Below are 11,520 nucleotides of genomic sequence, written 5' to 3'. Positions count from 1 at the left end.
ATAGTTTAAGCTTTGGCTTAAGTTTATTTTAAATAGAAATCAAATATTTATGGACGAAACGTTCGATCCGACTCAGTTAGTTTACCGAACCATTATGGCATAGGTTGAAATTCGTTTTCAAATGTACATTTAAACGACATCATCATGAAATGTAGTCTGTCAGATTATATAAAAACTTGGTAATTAAGTGTGGCAAAATGGAGATAAAATAAGCTCTCTGTTTGTGTTTCTTCTTTTCTCGGGGGTTGTGATTTGCCAGTGATAATAATTAACTCTGTCAGTCCATTTTCAGTAAAACGAGAAAGAAAAATTTACAGGTCACGTATGACGACATCGGTTCAAGCTTGGATAGTTTTGTTCTTGCAATGCCCCCACCCTCTTCAAGAAAACAAAGTTCACTAACATCTAAAACCCAGCGTGTCGTGTCCCTTTGTGAAAGGAATCAAACCAAACTGCTTCTTGCTTCATCAACTTATCTCCCATCTCGGGTCCATGTCTTTTTTAAGCCACAGTCGGCCCTCCTGAAATTGGGATTACATGCAAATTTTGTTTTGGTGACAAAGGCTGTGAGTTTTTATCCTTCAAGCCCTTTATGTACGTGCCGCTGCTTGTTTTCATATATCTTTTCCTCTGCGTGCGCATCTGTATGGTGCTCCACCGTTGATAAAGTGGTAACTTTGGCAAGTATAGGGTGCTTTCGAGTGTGAGTTTTGTTGGACAAGTTAAAGTTATGAGTTCCTTTCAATTTGATCCCGTATTTATAATTTACTTTTTGTCACGTGGGTGGCTTAATTGGTGAATGGATACTTCTCACGCTGTTCTGTCTTTCATTCACATGAAATGGCATCAGATTCTTCTTTTGTGCTGAAGAAAATTTCGTTTCTTTTTGTTTATAGGAAAATTAAGCATCAAGGTTTCTAGATTCTGCATCTTGGATGCATGGTGGTGTTCCAATATGGAAACAGATTTTTGTTAGAGAATAAACTTTTTTACTTTTCCAGATTTTATTTGCATGTTTAAAGTTCCAAAATACTGTTAAAGTTAGAAAATTTTGATTTCTTAGAGTTGTGACTACTAAAAATGCAGTCATCCGTTCAGTTTAGGCTACATAACAGAGATCTTGGGATGGTTGTGAGTGCAATAGATGAAGGTCTGGCTGTTTTCTTGGAAACGAAGATGGGTGAAAAGGATAGAGATGATCATTTTCTTGCACAGGAATTTAACGAGTTTGATGACTCTTCAGGTACTTATATCTTGGTTTAATTTCTAATTCCTTCGTTTGTTTCTTCTTGATGATCGAATTTTTATGGTCTGATTTTGAGGCGCTTCACCAGATCGGCTGACTTCAAACAGAGTACAGTCTGAGAAGATTAATAGCAGAGCTGATGATAGTTTCCTCAAACTGGAAACAGAAAGAGTTGGTTGTGACTGGTAATGGTGGCATGATCAATTAATATTCTGGCTTTACGACACATCTTGTGTAATTTGGTTTTTGTAATTTATTAGCTTCGTCGAATTTTCATAAATTTCTCGTGTCCAAGAGATATTTTCGAATGCCTTAAATGCGTACCAAGTTGGATTATCTAAAATAACGGCATGGTATTCATATGTTATACTCCAACACTTGTTTCCGATAGTCTCTGATGAGTCAAATAGTTTAGCTGTCATCTAGTTTTGTCCGATATTTTTTCTCAGGCTTCCTATGGAACTAGATACCTCTTCGCTCCCTTTGGTAAAGGAAAGCGTGCTAGATTCTGTGGCGACTCAGACCAAGAGCTCAAATGGTGGAGCCATTTTTCTGAAATCTGAGGCAAGCAGTGTTCAGTGTTTGAAGATATTAGCATTTTAGTGTTTCTCTTCGTGACTTTCAAGAGGGCTTGGTGGTTTTTCTGGCTAAATGGTGGTTTTCAAACTTCCCTCTTATTCGTTTAAGCACTTTTAGCACTTTTTTTTTCTGCAGCCGGCCAACTCTCCTGTAGAATCTGCTTCACTGAGTAAGAAGTTGATTCCTCTGGCTACGGCTTTGCATACGGCAAATAGAATTCCTTTATCATCAGGTGGTCGAAAAGCAACTCCTAGAAGTGCAACACCAACTGGAAAAACATCCTTGCCCGCAAAGTCCAAGTCTTTTCATCCTTCAACTACTACCTTAAAAGTGACAAAACCTGTTGCAGCTCAAGGGAGATCAGTCACTCCTGCAAGACTTGCATCAATCAGTTCAAAGTCCTCAACAAGGTCTGCAACACCAACTCTGGAACCATCCACCCAAGCAATGACATGTAGTGCATCTGCTAAAGATGAATTTTCTCCAGGAAGAGAAACAGACCCAGCAGTATCACAGGGAACATCTGCATTTCTAAAGACTAAGCCATCGAAACCATCAGTGATGCGTACTTCATCTCATGATACTCCTCATAGTTCAAAGACATTGATGCCCAAAAAGGTGGCTTCTGCCTCGAAAGGAAGGCCAAGTCTACCTAATACCATATCACTCAATTCAAATTCAAGACAAAAGGCATGCTCACCTTCCAGTGAACGAGCCCCAAATGGAACCCACCATAAAAGTGAGAGCATGATGCTAACAAGAAATCGAAGCAGGCATACAACTGGTTTGGATGACGTGAATCCTGTATTGATGGGCTCAAAAATGGTTGAAAGGGTAGTGAACATGAGGAAACTAGCTCCTCCTAAGCAAGATGAATATTCATCTCAAGATTACGCCCAAAAAAGTTTCCGTGAAGGTTCAGGATTTGGAAGATCACTCTCAAAGAAGTCCCTAGACATGGCTATACGGCATATGGTATGCATATTGGACTTGCTTTCTTTCACAATGTTACCATGATGCAAAAGCAACATAGTTTAACCAGAATAAACTGCGTTTTCTCATCTGACAATCAATTATCTTTCGACAGGATATTAGACGGAGCATTCCCGACAATATAATCTCTCGCCCTTCAGCAACAGTTGATTTAACTCTAGTAGGCACCGCATCTTGTTCTTGTATGGACAGTACAGTTGATGCTAGGGAATCAACTCTTGCAACAAGTAGATATTGATTGATTACTGAAATCCACAATGAGACTGGAAAGGTAAGCTCATGTAATATTATTGCAGTTGGGCATGGTTTTTTTTCATACGGTCCTATGCAATATCAGGTACTATTTTCTTTACTTCGTAGAAAACATACTAAATTGTGTGTGTCATGCTTGTGACTTAATTATACTCTCAAGGTGTACTGATTTTGCTATCATTCAGTCGTCTTTTATCCTTTTATGTTTGATTACATACATACATACATACATTGTACATACATACATATGTATGGTTGTGTCTATTTTTTATTTAATATATTTACTTGTACGGAATCATCCTCGCATAGTGATCGAAAGTGTAGTACCTACGTGTAATCGGGGAGGAACTTGAGAACAAGTTCATGTGGAAATTTCGAGTTTAAATTTGATGTTAGACTAGCATATTTTACTAATGTATGATTAATTTGGCTTGAATTCGAAATTGAAAAATGACTTTATCCATTATTGTGAGCATTGTTGAGTTGCAGTGTAGAAGGTATTAATAAATCTTTGCTAAATAAAAAAGTAAAGAACATATTAATGTAATGATTAAAGGAGCAAAAAATGTCATTTGGTATCTTATGTATATAAATATAATTAGTTTTACAATAATGTCATTTTTATAATACAAAATTAAATATTCCATTCACGTTTGGTAGTCAATCGAAATTCTATATTAAAAAAAAAAAAATTGTCAGTGTTTGTGAATTTATAATATAAATAATATTTCGCTGGATGAATATGAAACAAAGTTTTGTCTGTGCTCTCTTGGAAGTAACACTACCGGCACCGCTGTATTTTATAAACTTTGAATTTTAAACAGAAAAATATTTATGAAAATCATATTTTTTGTTTGAATTCAGGTATTTGTGCGAATTTGTGTAATAAAATGTAATGTACGTAGCACAAAATGAGCATGAAACAATGTTGAATACCAAAATTTGTTGTTGCATCCTCGTGATTTTCAATTACGTAGACATTAATGTAGATCATGGTAATTTTTATAATGTTACAAAATGAGGCATGAAATAATGATTTTGTATAATAATATTTTGGCAAAAATTTGTGTGAGACGGTTTCACGGGTCTTATTTGTGATATAGATCTTTTATTTGGATCATCCACGAAAAAGTCTTACTTTTTATGCTAAGAGTATTATTTTTTATTGTGAATATATGTATGGTTGACTCGTCTCACAGATTATGATCCGTGAGATGGTCTTACATGAGACCTATTCAATATTGAAAGGGTTATTTGGAATTTTTTAAATATATTTCAGAAATAATAATAATAATAATAATAATAATAATAATAATAATATAGCATAGTTTCGGACGACTCGTTTATAAGTTCCTATACTAATTTTGATCTTTTTTAATTGTATCATTCTATTCGATAGACAAGTGAGACAGACATGTGACAGCGGAAGAGCAAGCAGTATGGATTGATATGGTTGCCACGTTCATTTTTTTATATTTTCCTGTTAAGTTTATATATAATAGTATTTTGTTATTGATTAAAATAAGATATAATTATTTCCCTTAAAAGTTTTTCAGCTTTTTTGAGGTTTAAATTAATTAATTTTACGATATGATAATTTTGACTCACCTAATTGAACAGAAATATCAAATTTCCTGTGGATAGATTAAACTACATTTGGAGTTTTGCAAAAAAAAAATAAATTTTATTATTTATGAATTGTTAATATATAATTTATTAATTAATCAAGAATCAATATACATTTTGACCATATAAAAATCATCGACCATGATAATGTAGGGCCATACCATGTAATAATGACGCACCCATTGCAAGTTACTAAAAAAGGAATAATAAACATTATATCGACTTAATTAATTAACCTATGCTTTGAGAAGCAAAGGAATATAATCATCACAATTCAACACACTTCCTTATCTAATATTTTAAAAATTATAAAAAAATATTTTAAACAAAAAGTAAAAAGAATAATGTAGGGGAAGTATTGATACCTCCCCATGTAATACTTCGATTTGAGGAGAGAACAACAAGGCACATGCACATTTATTAAATTTGGCTCGATCCATATACAACACAGTCAGGCCATCGATCAAGAGTGCGATGGCACCGGAGTTTGATGCACCGGTGTCGGTGGCTTGCACTGATAACACTTGGCGAAGAGACCAAACGTGTAAACTTGTCTCGCAAAATTAGTCACGCTTGCCCATCCTCCAAACCCAAATCCAACTATAAATACCCAAATTACCACAAAAAAATTCAAAGCATACATGGCTGCCCAACTCGGCAAGAAGAACGGAGGCTTCTCTGCAGCATTCTGCAATAATTGAAGGAAAATAAAATGAAAAAACAAATCTTCGTAACAAATTTGAACTTAGCTTCATCAATGATAAAAACCCATTTTGGTTAACGAATTTTATGCCCAATGGTTGAAAAAAATCATTTCATTTCCATGGAAAATGAAACTAATTTTTAAGTAGAAAGGAGGCAAACTAGAAGACAGTACTAACTAAAGGACATATTACACATCAAGATTGTCCGTCACTAAATTGAAAAGGACAGCCCACCTAGATCCTTATATCTTAGCAAACTTGTCAAATCCAGAAAATGATATATAAACGTCTTTTTTTTATCCTACAGTGATTTGGGATTTATTTTTTTGGAAACAGTAATAAACATGTAAAATTACCAGCAAAATTTACTGCTGGTGTAAAGAGTGGAGACATTATAAAGTTACCTTACGAGCATCGGCTCTCATGTAGGTGATCATATGTGCTACAGCTGGGATAATGTAGACTGTGAAACTCACTAAAAGTGCGCCAACTGCAGAGTTAATTGGGCCAAAAAATGGGAAGATAATGGCGAAGAACCATATTGGTACCACTACTGGCAATCTTACAAGTGCCCTTAAACATATGCTCCTTGTGTCATGCATCCCAATCACCTTCTCCCACACAAAGTAAAGCGGCGTACACGCGAATCCAAATGTAATGAACTGCACTTAAAACATTTTTTGATTAGTAAATTCATTAATAAGTTCAAATGCACACAGCGTGAAATCTGACCATACCTGATGAATGAGCATAAGGATAACTGCAGCGTCGCGCCAACCAGACTTGGGTAGCAGCGCGAATGCGTTGGCGTGATTGAGGAGTTGATCACCAAAGGCCCAATAGACACAGGAAGCCGATGGTAAGGTAAGTGTGAAAACATAAAGTGTAGCCATTAAGTATATATACTTAAATTTCCGAGGTTTCCACATTGCATGCATGATTTCCCTGCAGTAGAGGAAAACTTAAATCAGATTGAGGCCCTTCAATCAACTTGTTTAACCATATCATTTGCTTGCTTACCACATTGTACAACTGGCAAACCAATAACTCAGAAATTGCAAAGGGTGAGAAAGTACAGAAATTACGCCAAGAGTGGGTGCATGTTCTAGCAGAAGTGATGATGTTACTAATGTTAATGTCGCCTTTTTCTCTTGTAAACAAAGAACAAGTAATCTCATGATTTCGTTTGCTTTTACTAACCCCAAGGGGCCGGCAAAAGCTGCAAAGAGAAGATGAGATGGAGAAGAAGATAATATTTTTCTGAAACATACTGTTTAAATAATTGAGGAGCAAACGAAAGAAAAAATATATAAAAAGAAATTCAAAAGCTTCTCACACTGTGACAGCATGACCGCCGAACGTGTACAGTATGTTGGTAGCTCCGGTGAAGTACAGCACTAGCTTCTTTGGACCCGAGTGCTGAACACCTTCAACCTATCAACACTTCCAAATCATGCACTTTTTTTCACATTTAAGATGGAAAAATACATAAAATTACTTTTTTTAATATACGTTAATTAGTAGCACTGTAGTTTGATAACTTTTTTTTACCTGGCCATGTACAAGGGCCGCAATAGTCAAGTACCAAGCGGTATAAGTAGTCATTCCAAGTCCTATAAAGGACCAAATTCGGTAGTTGTGAAAGGAGGGAATGAAAACAGTGGTGGCGCAACAAGCTCCAAAGATATAAGTCCATGTCCTCTTATCCAGATGGTCATTTATGTAGTATATGTTGCTGTAAATTAAACGTAAAGTTTGTTTTTTTTTAATCAAGAATCGATCTTTTTCACATACTTCACTTTCAAGATTACATCTTTTTTAAAACATGTTAAGATAAAAAATTATCACCTCGCACAGGCTATGAGTTGGATGACGGATCCAAACAGAAGAAAAGTGCAGTTGAAGGCTAAACCCGCGGCTTTCCCGATCGGGCCAAGTAATCCATCCAGCACTTCGTACCACTAGATTTAGGATATAATGAGTAAAATTTTTAATATATGAATTTCGAGTCATTTCAATCGAGAAATTAGCAAACCTGAATGACATGGTTTTTGAAGCTGACGCCTTCTTTTTCCTTTCTGCTTCGATACTCAATGTATAAAACACTGATAAGATACGCAGTCCAGCTGCCCATAAGGCCGTAGAACACTTGAAACACAACTCCAGAGAGCATTCCGAGTTGAGAAAATGAGTATGGTAGCGTCAGCAGCACTTGCGCAACCTGTAGTAAAAATAATTGGAAATTACTCATGAAGATGACGGGATAAAAAAGATCAAAATTTTACAGTTAAAAGAATCCCATTCGGAATCTCATGAAATTTTGAAAAGTTGATGGTAAAGTAATGTCAATATACGTACTTGATTGGAAGCACAACTGAACCAGGCATCCCAGGCGGAGCCACCGTGCCAGAGTAAGTTTTTGGCGCTGAAAATCGGCTGGTCTTCCACTTTCTCCTCCTCCTTGCCGCCGTCTTCATGCTCAGTCTCACTAAAGGTGGAGACAATAGCTTCCTCTGCTTGCTTCTGGGACGACATTTGATTACTTTCTCTGTAAATAAGGACTTGAAAAATCTGTGGCAGATCTGAATAACACGCACAAAAAAGACACACAATGAGACAAAAGAGCTGCACACCCTCACACTCCTCCCCAGAAAACGAAAGCCGAGAAAAACTCACCAGATTCCAAAGCTACAAAAAGAAGAAAAAAAAACAGTCCCAAAACAAACAGAAAGAACTACGACGAAAGGGAAAAAAATCCCAAAAATCACTTTCCGAAATACCTTGTTAGACGCGTCTTTTCCTTGAACACAGATCTTATATATACTAAGGAAAAGCACTCCCTTGATTGAACCAAGTCCAAATACGTGACCCCTCAAATCTTTTTCAGTTCGATATGAATGGGGTGAAAAGCGGAAGGCGAGGTTTCTTGAAGACTGACAGTTCACTATTTCTTCACTCCAAGACTTATCATCAGAAAGAGCTAAACATAGAAAGTTAGCAAACAGCAACGGACACTTTCATTTATTGCTATCTCACGACCTCCCTTTTTCAAATTCTCGGGGACAAAACTAAATGCGCTTCAAAAAACTTTCTGCGGCGGCGGCGAGGTAGTGCCTCAAAAAAGAAGCAATTAGTTAAGTGTTATAAGCGCTGCAAAGCAGAGAAAAAAAAATGAAGCGCAGCCTAGCAAGTAGCGAGCATGGAAATGGGAAAAGGAGACTTTCTGCTGCTATTAAATATTATTACATGAAACCGAACATTACTTATTTCCGCTCATACTTATTTAATTCTTTTTTCTTTTCTTTTTTTAAAAAATACTTAATTCGTCATCTTCACTGTATTCTACAAATTCAATCGTGATCCGATCCTCAGGTTTCGTTTGGCCAAATGGAATTCAAGGGATTTTTGGGTCTCTCTGCTTAGTTCTCATTTCCCCGAGGACCCTGGTTACAATATTTTATAAAACCGAGAATTTAAACAAGTGTTGCCATTTGCATATTTTATATTCTTTAAATTATTGAAACAAGTACATATATACGTTGAATTCGCAACTTAATGTATCTAAATCACGCTGGCGAATCCATAACCAAGAAAATTTACTAGTCTATTTTGCCCATTTTGGTGAGCTTAAGAAATATTAGGATCCCATTACCTAAAAGATTAGTGAAATCTCCCGGTTTAGTATAGTTTTGGAGTCCAAACAAGGTCTTGCAAATCTTGACAGTCTGATATCGTTAAAACAAAGGGATCCTGGTGAGATCGGTCTTTAACCCAACTGGTCTCATCATTGATTTTCTCTTGTATTGATTCAAATTCTCTAGTTTCACTCCCCCATATAAGGTGACAAAAGAAAAGGGCTCCTGTTTATCGAAAGAGAGTCCAGTACTGGTTTTGACTAAATAGCAAAGTTAATGGTAATGTGCACGCACACATTGGTGTCCCGAGAAAGAAGAAATTAGTGGGATACTAGAATGGTATTAGTGAATGGAGAAATGATTAATGGCAAGGATTTCATATTGGGAGGTGGATATCATCAAATCTCGGATTTTTGTTCCATAATAGGTGCCCCTTCATGTGGGATGCGACTCTCCACTTATTCTTGAACATCACTCCCACGCACCATCACATTATTTGCCGTGACCTAGTTGATCCTACCATAACTTTGATGATAATCGCACACGTACGTTAGTATCTTTTTGGATATTTTAATTAATTTACAGGTTTTAAAAGTTTTTACATAAATTTTGAATATTTATTTAACTTTTATATGTTTACCACCTAGTCACACAAAAAAAAAAAAACTCAATTGTCCAGTAAGGTAGGATTTGAACGGTTTGGTTACCTACACTGTTGAAATATTCACGGAAACGTTGCTCTTCTAGTTGTTGTTTACATGATTTTTTTTAAAAAAAAAAAATTTTTTTTGGATCTATCGTTGCCACCATTCTCTTGATTTTCTTGATAGAAGAAACAGATTGGGATCATGGAAAAACGCCAAGGAAAGGCGTGGAGTAGAGAATGAAGTGAAGACTTGTAACACGAATCCTAAAACCCTAAATTTGTATCCCATGTTTGTTTACAGACATATGAAAATATGGTTCTTTATGTCACGCCCCGAGCCCGGGTCTGCGTTTGCGTGACTGCATAATGGACCTCTATAGCAACTACTTCATATTCTTTTTTACTTTACGAAAATGATTGACCCAAGTTGCTATAAAAGTTTATTGTAAGTCATTATAAACTCATTTAAATCATTCATTTTTATGATGTGGGACAAGCGCATCACACTCTATATCGTGCATGTCACTGTGCAGTGCCACGCAAAATGCTTTCCACCATTACATGTTACTATACATACACCTAGGCTGGAAAAATATTAGACCATATATGCATGATTCCGAGCATGCTTCAAAATCTAAAATATCCATCCAAATGTGCTTATTGTCACCCTTTGCACCATGTAGAAAACACCATATGCATTTCCATAGGAATTGATTTTTGATCAATACAATTTCTACATGCAATTCGTGTGAGAACCTGAAATTCCATCAGTAGCAGCAGCTGGCCAAATTCAGCAGAAGCTAGCAATCCCAGCAGCAACTCATATTTCAGAAGATGATATTTTCTAGCACACAAAATTCAGCAGACAGAATCCAGCAGACAAAGCAGACAGTTACTGATTCAGCTTATGAGTTGTAACTGAAGCATTTAACATGGAATAAAAGCTGTTAATGGCAGATTATGGTCATTTATTTGAGAGGCTAACAGTCAGATTTTGGCCTATAAATAGCACCCTCAACCTCTGAATTGGTATTACACAAATCTTGAGTCATCACTTGAAATATTCGAGCTAAGAGAGTGCTGATTTTCGAGGAGTAGAAACCAGTAGCAAGAACAAGCAGATTTCAAGCTTCAACCGAAACACTTTTAGTAAATTACTGTAAGTGGGCTTATGTATAAGTATTTTGAATCCAGTTTGATTATTTATGTTTTAAAGCAAAGTTTCTGTATGATCGATTTCTGATATCTGAGTTTTGAAGCACTGAAACTTAGTGAACTAATGGTAAGAATATATATTCTGAACATTACTGATTACTGATTACTGGCCTCACCCTTTAGAGGAGATAATATATATGGGACTGATATCAGTTTAGCCATGAAATTCACGAACATGCTCAATGCTTACTTGCTAAATTTCTGATAATTTCATAAAGCAATTTTAAAATATGAGTTTACTCCTTAGATGCGCTAATTAATTAACTAAAGAATTTCTTTATTCGTTTCTGTGGTTGAGTGCGATTGATAATCATTCAGTCCAAAGTACACAATTATCGTGAAAGTCCAATTTGATCTCCTTCACTTTTTAGATGAACATCTTTAGTTTCCACTCAATTCATCATAATTCGTTTGGATTGTTTAATCTATTCCATCTATTTGGGTATCAAATATTCTTAATTTAAATTATTTCATAAAAATTATAGTAAATTAAATATAAATAAACTGTATAAGACAATTATTACATATATATATAAAAATGTAATTCTTGTTCACTCCTAATGAATTAGGCTATCTTCAGTCTACAATACATCCTAGCTAGACGAAAATATAGACGTAATTAAT

The 11,520-nt window shown here is 35.7% G+C and overlaps 2 protein-coding genes across 7 annotated transcripts; one reads left to right on the top strand and one right to left on the bottom strand.

Moving 5' to 3' along the window:
* The first annotated feature begins 238 nt into the window (after positions 1-238).
* On the top strand, positions 239-3,272 carry LOC140825603 (uncharacterized). 6 transcript variants are annotated; one of them, XM_073187478.1, is made up of 6 exons: positions 239-566; positions 1,099-1,243; positions 1,323-1,431; positions 1,696-1,810; positions 1,961-2,800; positions 2,913-3,272. In XM_073187478.1, the coding sequence occupies exons 1-6, from the start codon at positions 366-368 to the stop codon at positions 3,054-3,056; spliced, it is 1,554 nt and encodes a 517-aa protein (XP_073043579.1). In that variant the 5' UTR covers positions 239-365; the 3' UTR covers positions 3,057-3,272. The 6 variants fall into 6 exon arrangements, with proteins under 6 accessions (XP_073043579.1, XP_073043580.1, XP_073043578.1 ...); XM_073187479.1 differs by having other exon boundaries at positions 1,087-1,243; positions 1,335-1,431; XM_073187477.1 differs by having other exon boundaries at positions 1,087-1,243.
* Positions 3,273-4,889: 1,617 nt separating this feature from the next.
* LOC140825602 (auxin transporter-like protein 2) lies at positions 4,890-8,830 on the bottom strand. The gene is made up of 9 exons (XM_073187476.1): positions 8,181-8,830; positions 7,759-7,982; positions 7,436-7,621; positions 7,249-7,361; positions 6,952-7,135; positions 6,737-6,834; positions 6,138-6,345; positions 5,805-6,062; positions 4,890-5,384 (listed from the first exon to the last, which is right to left on the bottom strand). The coding sequence occupies exons 2-9, from the start codon at positions 7,933-7,935 to the stop codon at positions 5,160-5,162; spliced, it is 1,449 nt and encodes a 482-aa protein (XP_073043577.1). The 5' UTR covers positions 7,936-7,982; positions 8,181-8,830; the 3' UTR covers positions 4,890-5,159.
* Between the last annotated feature and the right edge of the window lie 2,690 nt (positions 8,831-11,520).

This window comes from Primulina eburnea, chromosome 3 (genome assembly GCF_022965805.1).
Source record: "Primulina eburnea isolate SZY01 chromosome 3, ASM2296580v1, whole genome shotgun sequence".
Taxonomy (NCBI): Eukaryota; Viridiplantae; Streptophyta; class Magnoliopsida; order Lamiales; family Gesneriaceae; genus Primulina; species Primulina eburnea.
The sequence above is the reverse complement of the archived record's forward strand: the minus strand, read 5'-3'. Positions and strand labels throughout refer to the sequence as shown.

What these genes read in the sequence shown, in the direction of transcription:
- LOC140825602 (XM_073187476.1), bottom strand. Translation starts at nt 7,935, where the DNA reads ATGTCGTCCCAGAAGCAAGCAGAGGAAGCTATTGTCTCCACCTTTAGT. An exon ending in TCAAAAACCATGTCATTCAG is followed by an intron (nt 7,362 to 7,435) that starts GTTTGCTAATTT and finishes TCCTAAATCTAG; the next exon opens with TGGTACGAAGTGCTGGATGG. An exon ending in TCCTTATGCTCATTCATCAG is followed by an intron (nt 6,063 to 6,137) that starts GTATGGTCAGAT and finishes TTTTAAGTGCAG; the next exon opens with TTCATTACATTTGGATTCGC.
- LOC140825603 (XM_073187477.1), top strand. Translation starts at nt 366, where the DNA reads ATGCCCCCACCCTCTTCAAGAAAACAAAGTTCACTAACATCTAAAACC. An exon ending in CGAGTTTGATGACTCTTCAG is followed by an intron (nt 1,244 to 1,322) that starts GTACTTATATCT and finishes TCTGATTTTGAG; the next exon opens with GCGCTTCACCAGATCGGCTG. An exon ending in CCATTTTTCTGAAATCTGAG is followed by an intron (nt 1,811 to 1,960) that starts GCAAGCAGTGTT and finishes TTTTTTCTGCAG; the next exon opens with CCGGCCAACTCTCCTGTAGA.